This window comes from Amyelois transitella, chromosome 14, assembly GCF_032362555.1.
Source record: "Amyelois transitella isolate CPQ chromosome 14, ilAmyTran1.1, whole genome shotgun sequence".
NCBI lineage: Eukaryota > Metazoa > Arthropoda > Insecta > Lepidoptera > Pyralidae > Amyelois > Amyelois transitella.
The window spans coordinates 5508145-5529354 of NC_083517.1; the positions used below are offsets into that span (position 1 = coordinate 5508145).

General features: G+C 33.7%; 2 protein-coding genes across 4 annotated transcripts in view; both read right to left on the bottom strand.

The window, feature by feature from the left end:
• Positions 1 to 456: 456 nt before the first annotated feature.
• LOC106139863 (uncharacterized) overlaps positions 457 to 21210 on the bottom strand; it is a 32969-nt gene continuing 12215 nt past the window's right edge. The window contains exons 2-4 of the mRNA XM_060947816.1: positions 4603 to 4648; positions 2335 to 3892; positions 457 to 1440 (exon numbers count right to left, since the gene is read on the bottom strand). Of these exons, the coding sequence (XP_060803799.1) occupies positions 627 to 1440; positions 2335 to 3818 (2298 nt within the window). The 5' untranslated portion in view covers positions 3819 to 3892; positions 4603 to 4648 and the 3' untranslated portion in view covers positions 457 to 626. The remainder of the gene's footprint in view (positions 1441 to 2334; positions 3893 to 4602; positions 4649 to 21210) is intronic.
• LOC132902478 (uncharacterized) lies at positions 16401 to 20524 on the bottom strand. 3 transcript variants are annotated; one of them, XM_060947629.1, is made up of 2 exons: positions 20490 to 20524; positions 16401 to 20201 (listed from the first exon to the last, which is right to left on the bottom strand). In XM_060947629.1, the coding sequence occupies exon 2, from the start codon at positions 19754 to 19756 to the stop codon at positions 17552 to 17554; it is 2205 nt and encodes a 734-aa protein (XP_060803612.1). In that variant the 5' UTR covers positions 19757 to 20201; positions 20490 to 20524; the 3' UTR covers positions 16401 to 17551. The 3 variants fall into 3 exon arrangements, with proteins under 3 accessions (XP_060803612.1, XP_060803614.1, XP_060803613.1); XM_060947631.1 differs by having other exon boundaries at positions 16401 to 19775; positions 20490 to 20522; XM_060947630.1 differs by having other exon boundaries at positions 16401 to 19775; positions 19857 to 20518.

Below are 21210 nucleotides of genomic sequence, written 5' to 3' on the forward strand. Positions count from 1 at the left end.
TCTCACCTTTTACCACATCCACAAGAATGTAATGGAGGGGTTCTTATCTGAAAACGAAAACGTAGTGTCGAAAGCCACAGAACATTAACAAGAAATTTCGGTAAAATCTATAGGTATTGCAATCAGAACCTGTAAATTTTATATCTGAAAACTATTCAAACTGAAATCACCTTTGCTAAGTACTGGTATGGTTTCAGTGGGGTTCGAACCCATATCCACTAATAACTTACAAGTTGAATAGTTATACATAATAAATATAGTATAAACACGAATACAGGAAATACCATTAATAAATAAGTAAGATTTAAATTTCATTTGGTTTATTTCAACGTCAAATGTATTTCGTTAACAAATTTTGTGTCGCTTCTTCGACTTCAGTTCCAAATATTTTAACATTGTTATTACTTACTTAAAATATTAACATCCCCTATATAGTGAGATGGATTGTCCATAATTTTAGTTACTTATAAGCTAACACTTAATAAAATACTGTTAACATCAGTCAACATCCTTAATCACTAATTCTGTTGGAAATGTCGTTAAACTTGGCCAATTAGGCCGACGGAGAAGATTTTTAATTAGAAAGATTTAAGCTCACCAACGAATTGTATATTTCTCTATGGTACTTAAGTAAGATACATTGATCGTTTTTCTGGGACCGGTTGAGGGCTTAGGTCGGATGCATTGAGTGTCAGCGGAGAGGCGGCATCAGGTAAGGCTAAAGATGGCGACATCCTCGCTACGTAAGGTTGTCCTCTCATTATCGATGATTCTTCACTTACAATAGGTCTGGAGCGTTGTAAATTGTCTTTAGTTTCTTTTGATGATGTATATAATTGACTACCAATGGTCCTATATTCATCCAAAAAATGTTCTAATTGCAACACTCGGAATTCGAACTCTTCTGTAGTTCTAGCATAATTAGCTCTAGAGTACTTATGGAGCGACGAAACGTCTAACAAAGGTGTAGCGGACGGTGTGCAATAACGCTCTCTAGTAGGTGACGCAGGTAGACTAGGATTGTGACGACTTCGGTTACTCCCTATGGTGAGATCTGACGAGCTATTTGACCGTCGGTTCCACGATGACTGCCTGTTTCTAGTAAAAGAACGTTCATTAATACTGTTGGAATCACCTCCAGAACTATTTCGCCTGCTGTTTAATAATGGACTACAGCTGCTACCGTCTTTTCGTCGCCGAATCGTGAAATAATGGGGTTCATATTTAATCTCATCTCTCATAAATGGAATTTCAAAAGAATTCATTTCTATTAAGTCAGGGTAGTTTCTTTCATTTTCGATATTAGAAATATGACTGTACGAAATGCCATGTGGTTGTGAACGATTATATGACTTCGAGTTGTTATTATAATAATCAGATGTCATTTTCATCGGAAAGTTTAATTTATCTAGGAGTGGTTGTTGCGAAGTTGTGTTCACGCTGAAAAAGAAAAGGTTATTCATTAATTTGTCTGTGATGTACAAAATCTATTGAAGACAACCTTCTTTATGCACGCCATAGTAACGGTTGCCATGGCGTGTTGACTTAGTAAAAAATGTCAGATATTATTTTAATTGGCAAATATTTTTATTTTATTAGAATAGAACAGAATAATTTATTTCCATGATTCACATATTTTTTACATATAAATCAACCTGCATGCAGGCGCGCAAATATTAATGATAGGTATAAACTCAAAATTAGGATTACATTTGTTTTTTTTAATACATTTTTAAGTAAATCATAAGTGATATATTTCCAAAATATAGTTCTTTTTTTAGTTTGGTCATCTAAAACCTTGAACACTTTAAATTGTATATCCATAGAACTTACTATAAAAAAAAACTTATTTTTTTCGTTATTTCAATTCTGCCAATGAAATAGAATTTTTATACAAAGCGATTCCTGGCTTCATTTTCGGTAAATATTCCAAATTAATAGGACAAATTAATGAGAACTATTTTAATAAGTTCACCCATTACACAATTCGTCTACAAATAGTTCAATTTGTAATAACGTGACAGTATGTCTACACAAGTTGTTGTAAAAGTTCGCTAATCCTGTACGATTATGGATTTAAAATACGATACGAATAACTTGTTTTACCTTCTTAACTTTTTGGAAAATTAAAAATAAGATATCCAAAATTACATTATACAGCCATATTTCAAAAAAGGCGAGTACATTATCTGCTCTTATTGCTGTCTGTGTAATAGCTAAATGTGGCACTTTAAATACTTAACAATAGCAAATTATACATTAATTTAAAGATTATACGTATATCTTTTGGTAGTATATGAAAGTCATTGATAGTTTTATTAGACTTTATCTTACCTTTGACTGTGCAGTGGTATGTGTAAATCATTTTCTGGTTTTTGAACGTAACTCCGTGATTCATACTGAGGTCTGTGTATACTTGGAAGTAGAGGCGTAACTATAGAGCTTATATTATCTTGTGTATTATTACTTCTAAATAAACCGTCTTCCGGATCATGGGAAGGCACATTTCTATAATCACCTCTCTTTCGACTTATATCCGTTGGTGTTATCGTCAATTCAGTGTCTCTTTTATTATTGTGCAATCTCACTTCATCATTTTGATATGTAACCACTATTTGCTCATTGAATCTATCTAATCGCCCCCCTTTTCTAGATTCGAGTATGCATACTCCTATTAAACAAGAACAAACTATTATCACAGCAGTTATTGTTATACCTGCGATTAACCCTTGTATTTTAAAATGAACGTCTGATGACTTTTCTATTGTAAGTTCTATATCAACATCTCCTTTTCCTGCACGGTTTTCTGCGTAGCATGTATATAGCCCAGCATCATGTATATCAGCTGATTTAATCGTTAAATTACTTGTTTGACCTTCAATATGAATGACGTAACTTTTACCAGTATTTGAAGTGAAATTAGCAATTAATCGACCTGTACGATACCACCGTACTCTTGGTGCAGGCATTCCGGATACTTTACAACTAAGAACTATATCGCTACCCTCTAGCCCTTTAACATTATGTTTTAAAACTTTTACATCAGGAATACAAGCAAAATCATCTAAATCAATTCGGTTCCACGGTTGTGATCTTAGACGTGGTGGTAGAGCACATTCTGGCGTGATTGTTATTGGCACATTTTTCTTTATCATCCATTCACGCATTGGTTTTAAAAGGCATGTACACTCCCAGGGATTCTCTGAAAGAGTCACTTCTTTTAAAGCTCTTAATGGAGCTAAAACATTGACATTAATAAATTTTAGCAAATTTTTGCTTAATTCCAAATACTGTAAGGAACTTTCTAGACCAAGGAAACTTTTCGATTCTATTTTAGATATTTGGCAGGAATTTAGTGTTAGCCGAACTAGATCTCGTAAGTTGCCGAAGGCGTCATCACTTAAAATGGAGATCGGATTGCCATCTAATTTAAGATCTCTAAGATCTTTAATATAGGAGAAAGATAGTGTTGGTATATTAGTAAGTTTATTCTGAGTAAGGTCCAATTCTACTAGATTTTTCAGTCCCCAAAATGCACGTTGTTGAACTACTCGTATATTACATTTTGAGAGATAAAGTCGTTGAAGATTAAGTAGGCCAGAATTGTTAAAAACATTGTCTTTGAGTGTAGGAAAACGATTTCCCGATACATCGAGCAATTGTGTAGAGGATAGTAAGCCAGTAGGTATGGTGGTAAAGCTACCACGGTGGCAAATTACAGCATCCTTCCCGTTGCGCCATTTACACTCGCAGTGCTGTGGGCAGTTGGTAGCAACTGCTACCGCTATAGTCAGCATCATAATCACCCCCCGAATCATACCCCGTCTTCGGATACCTTTTGCCGAGTGTTTCGGCTTTCTTTTTAGGCGTCATGCCCTGAGTGAAGTTTTATCTGAAAAGAAAAGAGCTAATTACAGGTCAATAGTTAACAAACATACATATTTAATTGCATTGTTAAATAGTTTGCTAAACTATAAATGATAAAAGAGCTAGCAGACACTTAAACATTTAGGCATTTAAATGTGTGATTCAATATGAATTAGATATTGCGGCGGTCAGACTCAGGGATTCATGTCAAAACCTGACTAACCGACTCCAGGATCGTGTTGACAGAATTCTCTCCATAAAGATGAGGATATATGTAACCGGGGCTAACGCTAGGAGGATGACATACATTAAAACACCCCCTTTCCCACAGGGGTAGGTAGAACCTGTTGTGGCAAGTGGAAAGATAAAGACTCTGCTTGGCATAACATCTCTCTACTTGCCACGATCCTTTTGCTTTATTCATCATTCTTTTTATGTAAGTTTGATTTAAATTTACATAAATTTAGTATTATTTTATGCAAAGGCATACTGAACGTTTAACAATAAAGCTGTTTGTAATAATTAACAATATTATTACCTGATCAAACCTATATCAATTCATCTGAGGTTTTGAGGTCTGGGTTTAATTACATTATAACATTAGTGACATGAATTGGTAAGTGTAAGTCTCAGATCAAAGAGGAATCAAACCGAGCAATTTCTGAATATTGAAATTACATATGATGCTTTACAGGTTACTTCTCACCGACAAAATATTACGGCTAAGAAACTTACCTCAAATTTTCAACGTGCCTACGCACTCATTACGGCTTTGGTTGATCTGAAAAAGCCAAAAAGCAATTGAGAGAATGCACAAGAGTGTTTTATCTAAACATTGGTGCTATAATCATTTAAGTATAAGTACTACTATAGAATCTGTTTTCAAATCTGTATTTTTGATCTTTTACGGTTGTATTTTTTATACCAATGTAATTAAAATATAATTGTTTCCAGAACTTCTATAACTGTTTTTAGACTGGGTGGTGTAAAGCACGCAGTCGATCACAAACAGTCACAAAATTTCTATACACAATTTCTTTCACAACATCCAATAACAAAGACGTTTAGGCCTTAAAGTTAACCCAAAATCAAATAAGAACTTTATTTATTTTATTTAATCGGCTGTAAATATCTACTTAAAATTTTGAGATAGTACTGATAAGGTAACTTATTAATAACCGCATACGTACACATATCGCGTCTTTATCCCTCACGAGGTAGACAGAGTTACAACACTCTTCAATTTATACATTGACTTAATTTAAATCCTTTATTCACTGGTTTTGCAACAAAATAAAACTATGCCATCTCATTTCTAGCTGTTTTACTCGTATCTACGTAAATTTTTTTTTCATACTAATTTTAATTTTCCCTGTTTATTACAGACTAGCGACCCGCCCCGGCTTTGCACGGGTGCAAATCTGATATCAAAATATATCTATAACAGAATCTTTTTGTATACTCATTAACAGCATTTATTTTTTACATTCACTTATTTTACATTTTGTTTTTACGTTGTGTAGTTTTAAAGATATAAACATACATACATACAGACGCGGGAAGCGGGAAGCCACTTTGCTTTATACGCTGTAGTGATTACAGAATCTTGGGATTGATTTTTAGAAAAAAAATTGCGCTTCTCTTTTACCTCGGGTTTTTAACTATACCTATTTTTACGTGCTTTAATACTAGTTTGGATATAAAAAGGTATAATTCCGCAGTAAATCAAATAAACTCTTAATTAGTTTGTTCACGTTCAAAAAGCTTTTATGTAAGTATATGAAATTTTTCGGGACGAAACATGGAACGTTCTAGACGTGGCTTGTGTATTAAAGCCACATCTAGATGTTTCGCCACGTTTCAAACTCAATTAGTTGTTTTCTTAGTATGAATATTATCTAGCGGGAAGAAGGACGAGCTACGTGTCACGAGCATGGAAATGTCGCGTTAGTAATGCGAAGTTTTGCAGACTGACCGCGTATAAACTCTGTTTTCGCAGTAGTCTTCTTGTCCTTATATACTATAGAATTGCAAATTAAATTTATTAAAATTATTTTTAATTTATTACAATTAAATATATGTCTTACCAACGTCCATGTCGTAACTGCGGCGCAGGCAGTCTTTGCCCGGTCACAACATTAAATCAACTAAAGACTGGTCCATCGTTTCAGTGTGTTTTGAAACTTTAATTTGCAACAGAAAAAAATGATGCCCTCAAAATGGGAAGAACGGGAGGGTTTTAAGTGAGAAGGTTGGAGCACTTGGTGCTACGAGTCCCACAATTTCCTGGGGGAAGACTTGGAAGAACATTCTTTAAAAAGATTTCCCTTTGGAAAATAAAAATAAAGGTATGTTTAGTTGTTTAATTCTTACTTACTTAAATGCTATGTGTAACATACTAAGTAAACCTTTGTGATTTACTTAGTATGTTATTTTTTGCTGCAATTGTTCTTTTTCACTATCCGAAATAACATGTAAGGACGACCATATCTCCCATGGGGTAGACACAGCCAACAGTCATCAAAAGACTGAATGGCCACGTTCAGCTGCTTGGTTTAATGATAGAATTGAGATTCAAATACCAGGTTGCTAGCTCATCGCCAAAAGAGGAATTCAAAGTATATAAGCCTATCTCTTAGTCACTTTTTACGACATCTATGGGAAAGAGATTTTTCTATTGATGCCGGGAACCACACGGAAAATCCAAAATATCTTAATTTTAGCTTAAAAGCTCTTTAGGTTAATTTAGGTTTAAGGAATTTTCTCCGTACCAGTAGCGCAAATCTATGTAGTGGGACTAAAGTATCCGCAACATTGAATTTCGGCAGGACGAGTGGGAAGGATATACACCAGCCATAGATATAGATATCGCCATAGACACCAGCTGACAGTGGTGGAACAACGAACAAAACGCGTTAAAGAATGACTTAACTTTTTTGACTAAAAATTCTGACCTGATTTACATCGATCTAATTTCAGCATTTGCGTTTAGAAAGAACAGGGGTCATTCTGTGGATAATTGTAGTGTACTTTTGCCATATCACGCGATCGCGTGCTACTGCTGTGGTCCGAACCAAGCAGGAACCGCCACTTTACTACATGTACTCCTTTAAATCACTAGGTAAAAGGTTAGATTTTTTATACACCATGAATAAAATAAATGAAAATAAAGTTTATCTAATAAAACATATTAATCAATTTCAATGATTATAACGTCTTATAATAATCTCTAAAACAGTGTTTGCAAAGAAATACCAAACTACAAGTGTTGTTTATCCTATTTAGCCATTTATAACAGCGAAAAATCTTATAATAGTAGAATTTTTTATAAGCTTTGAAGCCGATTAATTTATTGTCCCTAAAACATTTTTCCCTAATTTTACGAACCAATTTAAATCTATCACCTATCTCTATTTTGTGTCTTAACGTCGTAATTGATAAAAAAAAATCAATTAAAACAATTTGATTGAAATATGAAAGCGATGGCTCGAAAAAGTTTACATAGCTTCTCTGTTCCAGACCCTTGTTAAAAGTTTCCAGTAAAAAGTGGAATTGCAATTACGTTACAATTTTGTAGGCAGTATAGTCGCAAAGTTAGTTATTCACTACAGAAGACAGAAGGAGAAAAGAGGAGAGAAATAATCAAATTCATAGTACCTGCTTATATTATGGAAATAAAATAAAAAAACAGTTGACAGTTAAAATAATCTCTGTCATTTTTTTTAACCATGACAACCGTTGCTATGGCACACGTAAAGAAACAATTTTAATAATGAAATATCTAACAAAATTTTTTCGTCATTCCTGCTGTGAATCGACTAGAAATATAGTAATGTTGATATATATTGTTAACTTACTAAATGATACAATCAGAATTCCTTTATCAGTTCTTCTTTAATAAATTACAATAATACATCTTTATACTTCTTGTAGCTCGAATTCCCCTTTTTTCAATGACACCGAAAAACGCGGCTAACTCAACGTCAAAAGCCAAATCAGTGTTGCCAACACATGACAATAAATTACTATTTTTAAAATGTTAACAGTCGGCCATCCTGAGACAATGTCTGTCCCAGACATGAACTTAGAAATCTTAAAACTATAATTTAACGCACGTTCAGAAACTCCGATACATACTTAGTATTGTTATAGTTATACATTACTTACTATTATTATTATTAAAATATAATATTGTAAAATATATACTTCAAATTTTGGTTAACATTACATGTACTACATCTGTTGCATGCATGTGTGCCCTGAGACAATTATATTAAAAGAAAAACATAAAATTCAAGGGTGGACTAGACCAAGCTACACTTAGATTACAATTTAACCAGAAGCAGTCGATCAACAATGATCCTTTTGAATCAAATCATTGAATTTACCCTTTACAAACTTAAATGTCCCAAAGAACAATGTGATAAAGTATATAACAACTAAATATTAAAGAACCTTGAGTATCAACTACTCAAAAGAAACTTGAGTATCAATTACTACGTTTAGATTACAATTTGACGACAAGCAGTCGATCAGAAATGATCCTGTTGAATCAAATCAGTTGAATTTACCTTTTAACTTAAATTTCTAAAGAACAATGTGATAAAGTATACAACAACTAAATATTAAAGCGCCTTGAGTATCAACTACTCAAAAGAAACTTGAGTATCAATTACTTCGCTTAGATTACAATTTGACGACAAGCAGTCGATCAGCAATGATCCTTTTGAATCAAATCAATTGAATTTACCTTTTAACTTAAATTTCTAAAGAACAATGTGATAAAGTATACAACAATTAAATATTAAAGAGCCTTGAGTATCAACTACTCAAAAGAAACTTGAGTATCAATTACTTCGCTTAGATTACAATTTGACGACAAGCAGTCGATCAGCAATGATCCTTTTGAATCAAATCAATTGAATTTGCCTTTTACAAACTTAAATTTTTAAAGAACAATTTGATAAAGTATACAACAACTAAAAATTAAAAGAGACCTTAGTATCGACTACTACATTTACATTTAGATTACAATTTGCCGACGAGCAGTTGAACAACAATGATCATAATCATTTCATTTACGTTTCACACAAATTTTCGAAGAGCAATATGATAAAGTATACATATAAGTAATAAGTATACGTATAGGAAGTACATTTTTTAAAGTGTGCTTGAGTTACTCGAGTTCCAACTATATAAAGACTACAATTTTATAACAGAAGTCGACCAAAAAACGTTCTTTTGAAACAAATCAATAGAATTTACCTTTTACAATCTTAAATATTAAAAATATTTGAGTACCAATAAATAGTTCGCAACCGAATCATACTGTTTTCTATTCGGCCATCCTGAGATGTATAGTGTCCTCACTTTGTGGATCCCCAATCCCGTAGTTAAAATACGCATGCAAATGAGCTTTTAAATTTGCTTCGATTCTGCTTCAGAAATTGAATATGCTGAAATAATATATATATATTAGAACATTATTCATATCACCCTGTCATCTCTTACCGTTTAAGGCTAATTCTCATATCGTTGCTGTTTATTGAGCAACCGCATTGAAGTTAATGTTCTGTAAATTATAACATTTTAAATTTAAATTAATAATTAATACATAAAAGAAGATGCTCTTAAACTTTTAGTTTACCCATTTTGTTGAACTTGATTTTATTCTACTTACAATATCACAACATTTTCAGCAACAATTCTAATTTGTCAAGACTCAACGCCATCACATTCATTACCTTAAATTAAATTAAAGAGAGGTGCAGGAACATCATGTATTATGACCACAATTACTGGGTACAATTAACACTTCTACTTGCTTTTGTTATAGTTCCAAAACGTGTTATCTCAGGACCATGTAAATTAATACATTAATACTTACATTGATTTTGCTGGCTGTACCGCTCACACCACGCTCAGTGTGTCGGCCTTAGTCAGCAACTTTATCTTTCATCATTGCCTGGCACTACTGCTCACACCACGCTCAGTGTGTCAGCCTTGCACAGGTCCTTCTCTTCATCAACTGAACCACCGCTCACACCACGCTCAGTGTGTCGGTCTCTTACAACGGCAACTAGCACTACCGCTTACACCACGCTCAGTGTGTCGGCCTTGTGCAGTTCCTTCTCTTAATTAGCTGGACCACCGCTCACACCACGCTCAGTGTGTCGGCCATAGTCAGCAACTATCTTTCATCATTGCCTGGCACTACTGCTCACACCACGCTCAGTGTGTCAGCCTTGCACAGGTCCTTTTCATAATTAACTGAACCACCGCTTACACCACGCTCAGTGTGTCGGTCTCTTTCAACGGCAACTGGCACTACCGCTTACACCACGCTCAGTGTGTCGGCCTTGTGCAGTTCCTTCTCTTAATTAGCTGAACTACCGCTCACACCACGCTCAGTGTGTCGGCCATAGTCAGCAGCTTTATCTTTCATCATTGCCTGGCACTACTGCTCACACCACGCTCAGTGTGTCAGCCTTGCACAGGTCCTTTTCATAATTAACTGAACCACCGCTCACACCACGCTCAGTGTGTCGGTCTTTTAGAGCTTCCTCTTTTAGCATGGCTGTTAATGCCAATCACAGCTTCTCCAGTGGGGCGTCCTCGTACAACTCTCTTAAGGACTCTTGATGGGGATGGGCATAGAATGGATACTTGTAAATACATAATAATGGTCTTGTTATATATATTTATATAAATAGAATTAATATTTATCATTTTTGTGGTAAGGATCAGCGAAGTTCTCAATAAATTTCTCTTATGTAATTGAACTACTTACAGACTTTGTTCATTAACTCTATCCTTCTACACTACTCTCCTCTTATCTATAGTGATCAAGTACCACTGTAACTCGTAAATGGATCGCTGAAAGGAGTCACCAACTTATTACTTTCTTTTGATCTTTAAGTAAATCATCTATTTTGTGTGTACGACTTTCGACGTTAGTCGTATCTAGTTTCAATTTTTCATTGACTCAGCAAAATGCTTTTATTAGATTCATTACGTATTCTATCCACATTAAAGGTTGAATCGGTTTGGCTACATTTAATACATGTCATTCCCCTTCTTCTATATTTACACTTGTTCCATTGAATATAATTTATGAGAGGCATACCTATACCTATAGCTTAACTTAAAGATGACTGCACCAATCTTTGTCATTTTCTCCAAGCCATAAAGCAGTCGGTGATGATAAAATAGAACAATTGAGTCTTTCTATTTGTCCATTGGCATGTGAGGACGCCACCGCGATCAAAATGTACTTTATCCCAAGCGACTCAATGTACTGCTTAAATTCATTAGTTGTGTGAGTCTTCTTCTTAGTCGTGTCACTCTTGACAGAGTGGTCGTGGTCATCATGTAGTGTTGGAGGCGGGCGCCAATGTGCGCCTTACGATGTCCAGCCATTTCTCCCTGCTGGAAGTCATCCTGCTGCACTCGTTAAGTGAACCGCCAATCACAGACTTTATTTGGTCGGTCCATCGCATGGGTGACCTCCCGCGTGGTCGAGAGCCTTCCACTTTACCTTTTGTAAAGGTAATCTTCACTTGACTGGTTTTCTTTAAAACCATTATAATTGAACCTATTAGACTTTCCTATAATAACATTTGTTTTAGTATTAATATTTCTGAAATATTTGAGAAAATCTTCGTGTCCTTCAAAATTTGCCCCTTGTGCATTCATCCTAATGTTATAGTCGTATATATCGTGAGTTATACAATCGACTGCCTTTTTCTTCGTCAGTCCACATTTATTAATTAGCATTATTTTGTTATAATAGTATTCTTCAAGGGTTTCATTCCTATTTGACCTGCGAGCCAACATCTCAGACAAAGATTCAGCAAAATTCTGTTCACATGGGAATGCCTCAATTAATTTTTCCTGCCACTCACTCCAGCTATACTTTACTGTTGTAAGTCCGCTGTACCACCTTTTGGCCAATCCGCTTAATTTTGGAAGAGCATAAAAAAATGGTTTGACGTTCTGACCAGCCATAAATATGAGCCGACTCATTTATCTTATTTAACCACTCCTTCATTGTTTGTTGCTTGGAGCTAGGATCAAATTCAGGAATTACAGTTACACCATTAAAATACTACTACTACTGTTGGCATCTACAAAAGTAGAAAGACTTTGTACGATTTAGGTATATGCCCAAAAACAGTATCGATTTGAAAGCGGCTTCGTAGACCATGTTAGGAATTACTCAAAAATTTTCAAAAAAGTATGTCTACATGCAAAATCTTTGTTCATTAAAAACAAAATAAGTAATGCTCCTAACAAAACAAAGGAAACCTGGAGTGTTATAAACAAGGAAACTGGTAGAAGTAATTTTAAAGAAAATATTAATGAAATTAAATTTAATGATAGGAAAATTACCTCTACAACAGAAATAGTAAATTTATTTGAACATTTTTTTTACAAATATACCGTTGGAATTAACTTCTAATATTGACTCATGCCCTAATGAAGCTGAAATACTACTTAAAAATAATGTCAGCATTTGCAGTTCCAATTTTAAATTCTTAAATATTGACCCTACTGACATTATTAATACCTTTAAAGAACTTAATCTGAAAAAGTCTGAGGATTATTGGGGTATGTCGGCTGTTGTGATATGTCATATTATAAATATTATAGCTGGGGACTTAGCATATATATTCAATAATTGTGTTGACCAAGGGATATTTCCAAATTTAATGAAGTATAGTAAACTAATTCCATTATTCAAGAAAGGTGAAAAATCAGATCCTGGTAATTATAGACCAATCTCAATTTTACCAATTTTGAGCAAGGTGTTCGAGAGAATCATGCTTAATCAAATGCAGCGTTACTTAAAGTCTAATAAATTATTTCATAGTCAGCAATACGGCTTTACTGAGGGGAAATGTACAACAGATGCAGGTGTGGCTCTTGTCACTCATATTCTCAATGCATGGGAAGACTCACAGGATGCCATCGGAGTGTTTTGCGATCTGACCAAAGCATTTGATTGCGTAGATCATAGAACTCTTCTGCTCAAGCTCGTTCATTACGGGTTCGATACTGCTGCCGTTGAACTAATTAAATCATATCTTAGTGATAGATTACAGACGGTAGATTTAAATAATACAAAATCGAAAGGAGCGACGGTAAAAATTGGGGTACCGCAAGGTTCCATTTTGGGACCTTTTCTCTTTCTGATATATATCAACGACCTGCCTTGCATGATTAAGAAACAGACTGGCATCGTGTTGTTTGCAGATGATACGTCACTAATTTTTAAAATGAACCGCCGTAGCGAAATCTGTGATGATGTGAATAGCACTTTAGCCGCCATCTCTAACTGGTTTACAATCAACAACTTACTGTTAAATGCAAATAAGACCCAATGCATTAAGTTTACACTTCCCAATGTGCGGCAGGCAAATGTGGATATTAGTATAAGTAGTAAAAGATTAGATTTTGTTGATAGTACTACTTTCTTAGGAATAACATTAGATTCAATTTTGAAATGGCATGCTCACATTTTAAAACTTTCTAAAAGGCTTAGTTCTGCAGCATACGCTATTCGTCGTATTAGGCATTTGACGGATGTGGCAACTGCTAAGCTAGTATATTTTAGTTATTTTCATAGTTTAATGTCATATGGTCTACTGCTTTGGGGATCAGCAGCAGACATACAAACTATTTTCATTTTACAAAAAAGGGCAATTCGATATATCTACGGTCTTAAACAAAGAGATTCCCTTAGAGTTTTTTTTCAAAAACCTAAATATTTTAACTTTGCCCTCCCAATACATATTCGATAACATCATGCATGTTAGGAAAAACTTACTCTTTCAAAAAAGTAGGTGAATGTACTAGTAGATCACTGCGGAACAATTACAAGTTGTCGATCCCAGCACATCGGCTGGCTAAGGTAGGGAAATCATTTCTGATTAATTGTATAAGATTTTATAATAAATTACCAAACGGTGTTCTTGAAATGAATGATAGAAAATTCAAACAGTATATTAAAGTTGAGCTTTGTTGAAAGCCTATTACAGCACGGATGATTATATTAATGATAAACATGTGTGGCCCGAGCTGGACATAATGGCCTCTTAAATGCTTGTATTTTTGACATGATCTTGACATAATTTGTACAGTATGTACATATTTTATTTTATATTTATTTTATTTGACGAAATATTCGTATTGACATAGTCAGTTTTACATTCATACATGTTTTTAATGTAGACAATGTGCACTCGTCCACGATTCAGATTTAAGAGATCTATATTTGTAAATTGACGTCCTATGAAAATGCTGCAGTGTAGTTTGTTCCGCCGCTTCCTCTACACATGCGCTTTGGAAGCGGTAGTAGTTATAATTAGATTTAAGTTATGTGACGTCAATAAGTGATACCTTGTATCCAATTTTGAAAATAAATCTATTCTATTCTATTCTTAATAAAAGCTTGGCGCCTAGCTTTAGTCCTCCTGCGTCCACTAAGAGATCCATTGCTACCTGAATCACTAGATGAGACTGATATTTTCTTTTTACTATGTTTATGGTTTCTGCTCTGTCTTATTGGAGAGCCTTCGGGTGATAAGGAAGGATCTGATTGTCTGTGAGCCATTCTGGGATCATACAATTATTATGAGAACTTGCTATTTACCAGTATGTAGGATCACCAGGTATAATACCAATATAATATACATATATATTTAAGGATTAAGAGAGTTGTTCAACCAGTTGGTGCTAAAACATAATATCATTGTTAATATTACATACTCTTCAAATCTGTTTTATGTTACTCTTCCAGATTCCCAATATTTTAAAACACAGAGGCCTTTGTGCCTATCTAAAAGCATGTGTCTATATTATGATTTAATTAAATATCAAAGTTAATATCAACATTCACAATTTGATATTATAACATACATAATATGAGGATTTATATAAGACTTTCACAATATAAAATAAATATCTGTATCACTATTTTGACACCAAGTCAAGCTTCTTCTTACAAGCTAAAGCAAAAAAATATGTGACATGAATGGTAACCGATGTTCGTTTGAAATGAACTGATGTGATAACAATGTAAAATTTAAGTCATATTGTAAGAGTATTTACTGTTTATATATCACACATATTATGTGTTACCAGTCAGGGATCAATGACCTGCAACACAGGTTTTCCAGTCCCAAGTGCAACACCCGATCTCCGCAACTACTCTGGACATTTTGATCAACCAGTTTATATACATATATATGTAGGTCATTATGTAGCTATTTTGTTTACAACTTATTTAGACTAAATTAGATGCACCATTAATTGATTTCATAATACACTTAGAGACACTTTTATTTAATCTCAACAGCCAAGCCCTAAAAATTGCTAATTTGTTTTATTTTATTCCACATAAACAAAAATAGAATTTATTTTCTAATGAACTATTGAATTGAATGAATTCATAATATAATAATCTTGATTTATTTTTAAAAAATATATACATGTTGACTGATACATACTGTACTGCATAAGAAATTATTTTGGTCCATTGTATGAACATTATTTTACTTACAATAAAGTTTTGAATTGATAAAAATCCTATCATAGTTTTAAAGAAATTAAGCAATCAAGCAATCCCCACAACCTCTATTATTCTATTATTAAATTCTATTCTTCTCGCTGGGATTAAATATTATATTAACTTACATATATGACATAAATTGTGTTATATGGGTTAAAAAAAAACAAAAGAAATTGAAGATTCATAACTTAGTACGGCAAATTTTTTTGTTCATTCAATCAACTACTTAATGAAGGGGATCATTATCAGGCTCATAATAAATACTTCTTCTCACTGTCATCATAAAACAATGCACTCACACTACACTTGGAAGTAACTTTGCAAATATTATGTTTTTTTTATATATGTAGCCTACTACAGCTAAACATGGCATTCCAATCTTTTCGAGACAGCTCTGTTTACCTCGCAAGGAACATAGACGTGACTATATGTATGAAGATACCTACTATGCATTTAACAGATTGGTAATAACTCTCAGCACTACATGACTTGCAAGGTAGTAATTGCATGTTTGTTACAATTACAAATATACTATGTTTTACTTTCGATAGATAACTTTTATCAAGCAGTCAGTAGATTCTCTTCACTAAACAGTAATAGATCAGTAAGGTCAACCGGGGTAATTGCGTCATATTTCCCGATCACTTGAAGTTAACGCCATAATGTAGGCGAATTCATGGCATTATCGTTGTTTTTGAACATCAAGCCTATTAAATGACTTCTTATGTATAAATTTATATCAATGTTTTTTTCACCAGAGTTTTAAAAAGGTGGCATATTGAGTGTTTTTGAAAGAGGTTTTTCTTACGCATTTACCCCGTTTGGGTCAAATGCGTCTTTATTAAGTAAATACTGAATTAGTAGGTTTATCGGGATGAAAACAAGGTAGCTTTTTACAAACCAATTTTCTATGCTATAGGTGATAATTTAATAAGACAAAGAGAATACTTGATGCATTCAGAGAAGATTTGGTAAGGTCGGGGGGAAATGCGCCTAGTTTTTTATAGACGCATTTGCCTCGTGCTAAATCCAGATGTTGTCAACATTTTACTCATAAAACTTGCCCCCTCTCGGACCACCTATTTGCATGTACTTACTTGTAGGTAGTAGAAACCTATGAGATTTTAATAGTGGTAAGAATTGTAAATAAAAAAATCTGCATTACATTATACAATTTTTATTATAAAAAATTAAAATAAGAGCCAACTTTTTATAAATGCGTTGTTCTTAATTTTCAAAATCAAATTTTCGGTACTGGGAACAAAAATCTATACAAAAATCCTGCCAAAGGAAAACTATTCTGAACTTATTATCCAGTAAATAAAAAATGGCATGTTTTGACTTAACAACGCCTAAATCTAACTTGATTGTGTTATCAAGTTAGATTTAGGCGTTGTTACCTTCATAATTGTAAAATATTAGTCGAAAAGATGCTTATTACAGCAAAAATATTCTTTAGAAAAGTAAACTTTTGTTATAATGAAATTTAACATAATTAGCTTAATCACACTAATTAACAGTAATCAACATCTGTCCACACACCAACGTTATATTCTAACTTCCAGTCAGTCACTATGTGACATATTATAAAGAAATTCAGTCTTGCAAAATTTGACCAGCAATATCAGATAAGATTATTAGAATAAACTTAAGGATATACTGAAACTTTATATAATTAGCTTAATCATACTAATTAACAGTAATCGACATCTCTCCATACTCCAACTTAAAATCAGTCACTATGTGACATATTATAACAAAGTTCAGTCTTGTATATTTGACCAGAAATATCAGATCATTCGGTAACTAATGACTTAAGCTAACCTACTCTAGAAAATGTACTTATACTTAGATAGCGTATACAAGTTTTCATGCTTAAACAATTAAATAACAAGATTAATCGACATAAAATTTCTTAAGACAAATTAACAGAACAAAAATCTTCGTACTTAAGTAGTGTCATATTATTCAACCACAGTATTCAACAAATAATCACATAAAAATATGGTATCTAATACTGAGTATTTTAACTTTTAAATACAATTGTCATTACATAATACTATGTAATTCAGTCTTACTGATCAGAAAAATCAACAATACATTTTCTATACTCTACTGAATATTGAATCCTTCAAATTTTTCTTTGAAAACTACGTGTCCTCTTCGTGTTATTAGGGGGTTTTCAAGAAACTTAACAATGTCAATGTCATGTATGAGTTCAGATACGTCCTCAACGTCAGGGTAATGAAAGGATACAATCTTACTATTTTTAATTTTTCTCAAATACTTAACCTGAGGATGGCCATGATTCAATGAGATTACATTTCCGATAAAGTGTTTCACGGTTTTCTTTGTTGCGAATTTTACAATAATCCAGTCACCAACTTGTGGATGCCTTTGACTGGAATCTGGTTCATATTCATCATTAGTGATATGGTCCTTATCTGGCTGTATTTTATGACATTGTATAGATGTAAGTCCTAGTTCAGTGGATGTATGATCACTTATATTACTTTCTTCTTCAACTTGTTGGATTATCTTATGACAATATGTTCCCCAGTTTTCGCTTGTATCAGAGTCGCTGCTAAGTATTATATTATCACTTTCACTGCTTTCGTCCGATGAATATTTCGGTATCTTTTTCGGTATTTTCTTCTGACATTTTTTTATAGTCGTAGGCATAGGTAATTTCTGTTTAGATTTTATATTTTTCTTCGCCTCTGATTTAGATTTTCGTTCTCTTTTTTCTTCTTCTTTTTTTTGTTTTTCAGCCTCATTTTTCCGCAATCTATTCAAAAAATCATCGTGTGTAATTACTTCACTTCCTTGAACTACCTTTCTTTTCTTAATTTTATATGTCGGGTCAGCTTTTTTTATCGTGTTAAGTAACAAACTTTCAAAGGATACTAGTTCTTCATTATTCAGATACCGGTCTTCCAAAATCTCAATTTTTGGTGTTCCTTGACTTGTACCAGGTAACTGTATCTCATTGGGATGGAAAATAATATTATTTTTGTGGTTGTCAATTGTTGAGGTACATTTCTTATTAATGGTCTTTATTATTTGTCGTGAACATAAACTGTATAACGTTGGAACTTGTTTTATTTTGGCTTCATTGAATCTTTTAAAAGCCTGTGCGTCGTATTTTTCAACAGGTATTACGTCTTTATTTAGGGGGAATATGCCGCCTTTTTTAAATCCATTTCGTATTATTTTGGGATCTAACTCTTTCCAGACTTCCCCGAGGATTTCACTGAAATTGTGTTTTTGCATCTTGGCTCCTACGTTTAACCGTTGCCATGCCAATATTTTAGCATCCCACCTAACTTTCATAGATTTAAATACCGCTAAATCTAAAGGTTGTAACAGATGGCTCGCGTGTGATGGCAGTTTTATAATTTCAACGCCCAATTCTTTTGCTTTCTCTAATACATGTAATTGAATATGCGTGGAATGGCCGTCGTATATTATTAAACAAGGTGACTCTTTACTTACATGAGGCAAGACTGTCCCCAACATGTATTTCTCAAAAACTTTAGCGTCTATCCACCCATTCTTTGTGGCCGCATAACAAGTACCTTCATAAGCATTTTGAGACATCCATTGGTCCCATATATTTTTGCCACGGTATATGATTAATGGTGGCAATTTTTCACCTGCTGCGTTAACTGTAAACAATACAGTCACATTATCTTTTCCCGCCGAAGCAATTGTTCTGGTACTCGCATAGCCTTTTGCCCCAACAATTTTGGTCTTTTCTGGGTCCTTGCTGAAACTAGATTCGTCGAGATTCCATATTCTATCTGGACTATATTGTAAATCCATTGTTTTTATATACTCTTCAAGTGTGTCGAAGTAGTCCTTGATTATGAACGGGTCACATGCGGCTTTTCGTGACATCTCTACCGCTTGTGGTTTTTTTAGAGATAAGTTATTTCTTTTCCGAAAGCCAGAAAACCACTCATAACCCGGGGCTCCCTCCTTGAAGGGTGTCGTTAGTTTATTTTTTTCAACGTATTGCGTTACAAGTTTTATAACTTCCTCAGAGGACAGACCGAACCCGTTCTTTTCCATAATGTGGAGCGAGGTAGCTATTCTTTTCTCAAATTTGACATTTATGGCTGTTGGCCTGCCTCTAGTTTCTTTAACGACACCTCTTCTAAGTTTAACTCTGTCTACTATAGTTGTCCGCGGTATATTATATTGTTTTGAAGCTTGATATGAATTTAAAATTCCATCTCTTACTTCTTTGACGGCTATATTTAAAGTATCTAAAGTGTACGTAGGTTGTGTTTTTTTTCTGTAGTTACGTACCATTTTGATAAATATCTTAAATCTGAAATGAATGAAATAAAATTGATGTGAATAAGGATTTTGTATACACGTAAAAGGCGATTATGTCATGCAGTGAAATTACCTTATTATCAAATCAAATTATTTGCATGGCAATACCCGCATTCATCTTCGGGATAATGTTCGTAAATAGTAAAAATGGAACAAAAAGGACACCAGAAAAATGAGCTTGCTAGCAATACTCGTGCATGTTGAACTATTATCTCATTCATAATAAAATGATGGGGCATACTGGATATAACGTTTGTTGGCTCTCCACATCCGAAACACTTGGTTGACAAATTAAAATGAGTATTCTGCCATGGCCATACAAGTCTTTGTTGTATAAAGTTTTGAAAATCGTATTTAGTTAAGTATTTGTCAATGTCCATGTATTTCAAAATCACCATGGTAAGTATAAACTCTTTATCTGAAATACAATTTTTATATATTAAATGCTAGCACAAAAAGGTTGACGATTTATGTTTTGAGGAAAATGCGTCCCACAGTCGCAATTACCTCGTAACGGCGAGATGCATTTACCCCAAGATATAAATCCTAACCTAAAAATGGCGACATCAATACCTCCTACAATAAAGCTATTTTATTAAAAATAACTGCCTGTGTAAGCAGCCCATTGATTAGTCCTCACACTCATAATAAATTAAAATCGGTAATTTAAGAAAAACTTAAGATTAACAAGGATTTTGACACTCACCTCTACCAGCAACAAGTTGTCCACACGCATTCGATATACAAAATGGCCGAATTATTGAGTCAGTTCACTACAACGCCATCTAGACGTAATTTATGTAAAGGTTTTAGTTTATACAAATGTAACTAGATAGCACTAGTTAGTCTGAACCGAACTGTTTTCGAATAACTTAAAAAAGACGCAATAGCCCCGTAGACGCAATTAGCCTAGTTGACCTTATGTAATTCTATTAGGTAAGTACTCTTGTTATACTTGAAATGACTTTACGAGCAATGACACTTTACATCTAGTGAAAATTTCCTAGATATCTCGACTGATTAAGTACGTACATGTTCTAATCAATGAAGAATCAATCATTTAATCACTTTGCTGGAGGTCTCTAAGTTAGTATCTAGGTAAAATATGTACGGCAGAACAAGTGCCTATTTCTTTATATCGCTACTAGTATTATAATGTTTGGATGACCTTTTATGCGAAAGACTGTGATATTTCATATCTGGATATATTAAGACGGGAAATAAAGAACTTACCAAGTTTTGGAGTTCGTGAATTTAACCAAGTTGACTTACTCACTGTTACAGATGGGCGTGAACTCTTTAATCACGCTTCTGAATTGTTAACTTACTAAATGATACAATCAGAATTCCTTTATCAGTTCTTCTTTAATAAATTACAATAATACATCTTTATACTTCTTGTAGCTCGAATTCCCCTTTTTTCAATG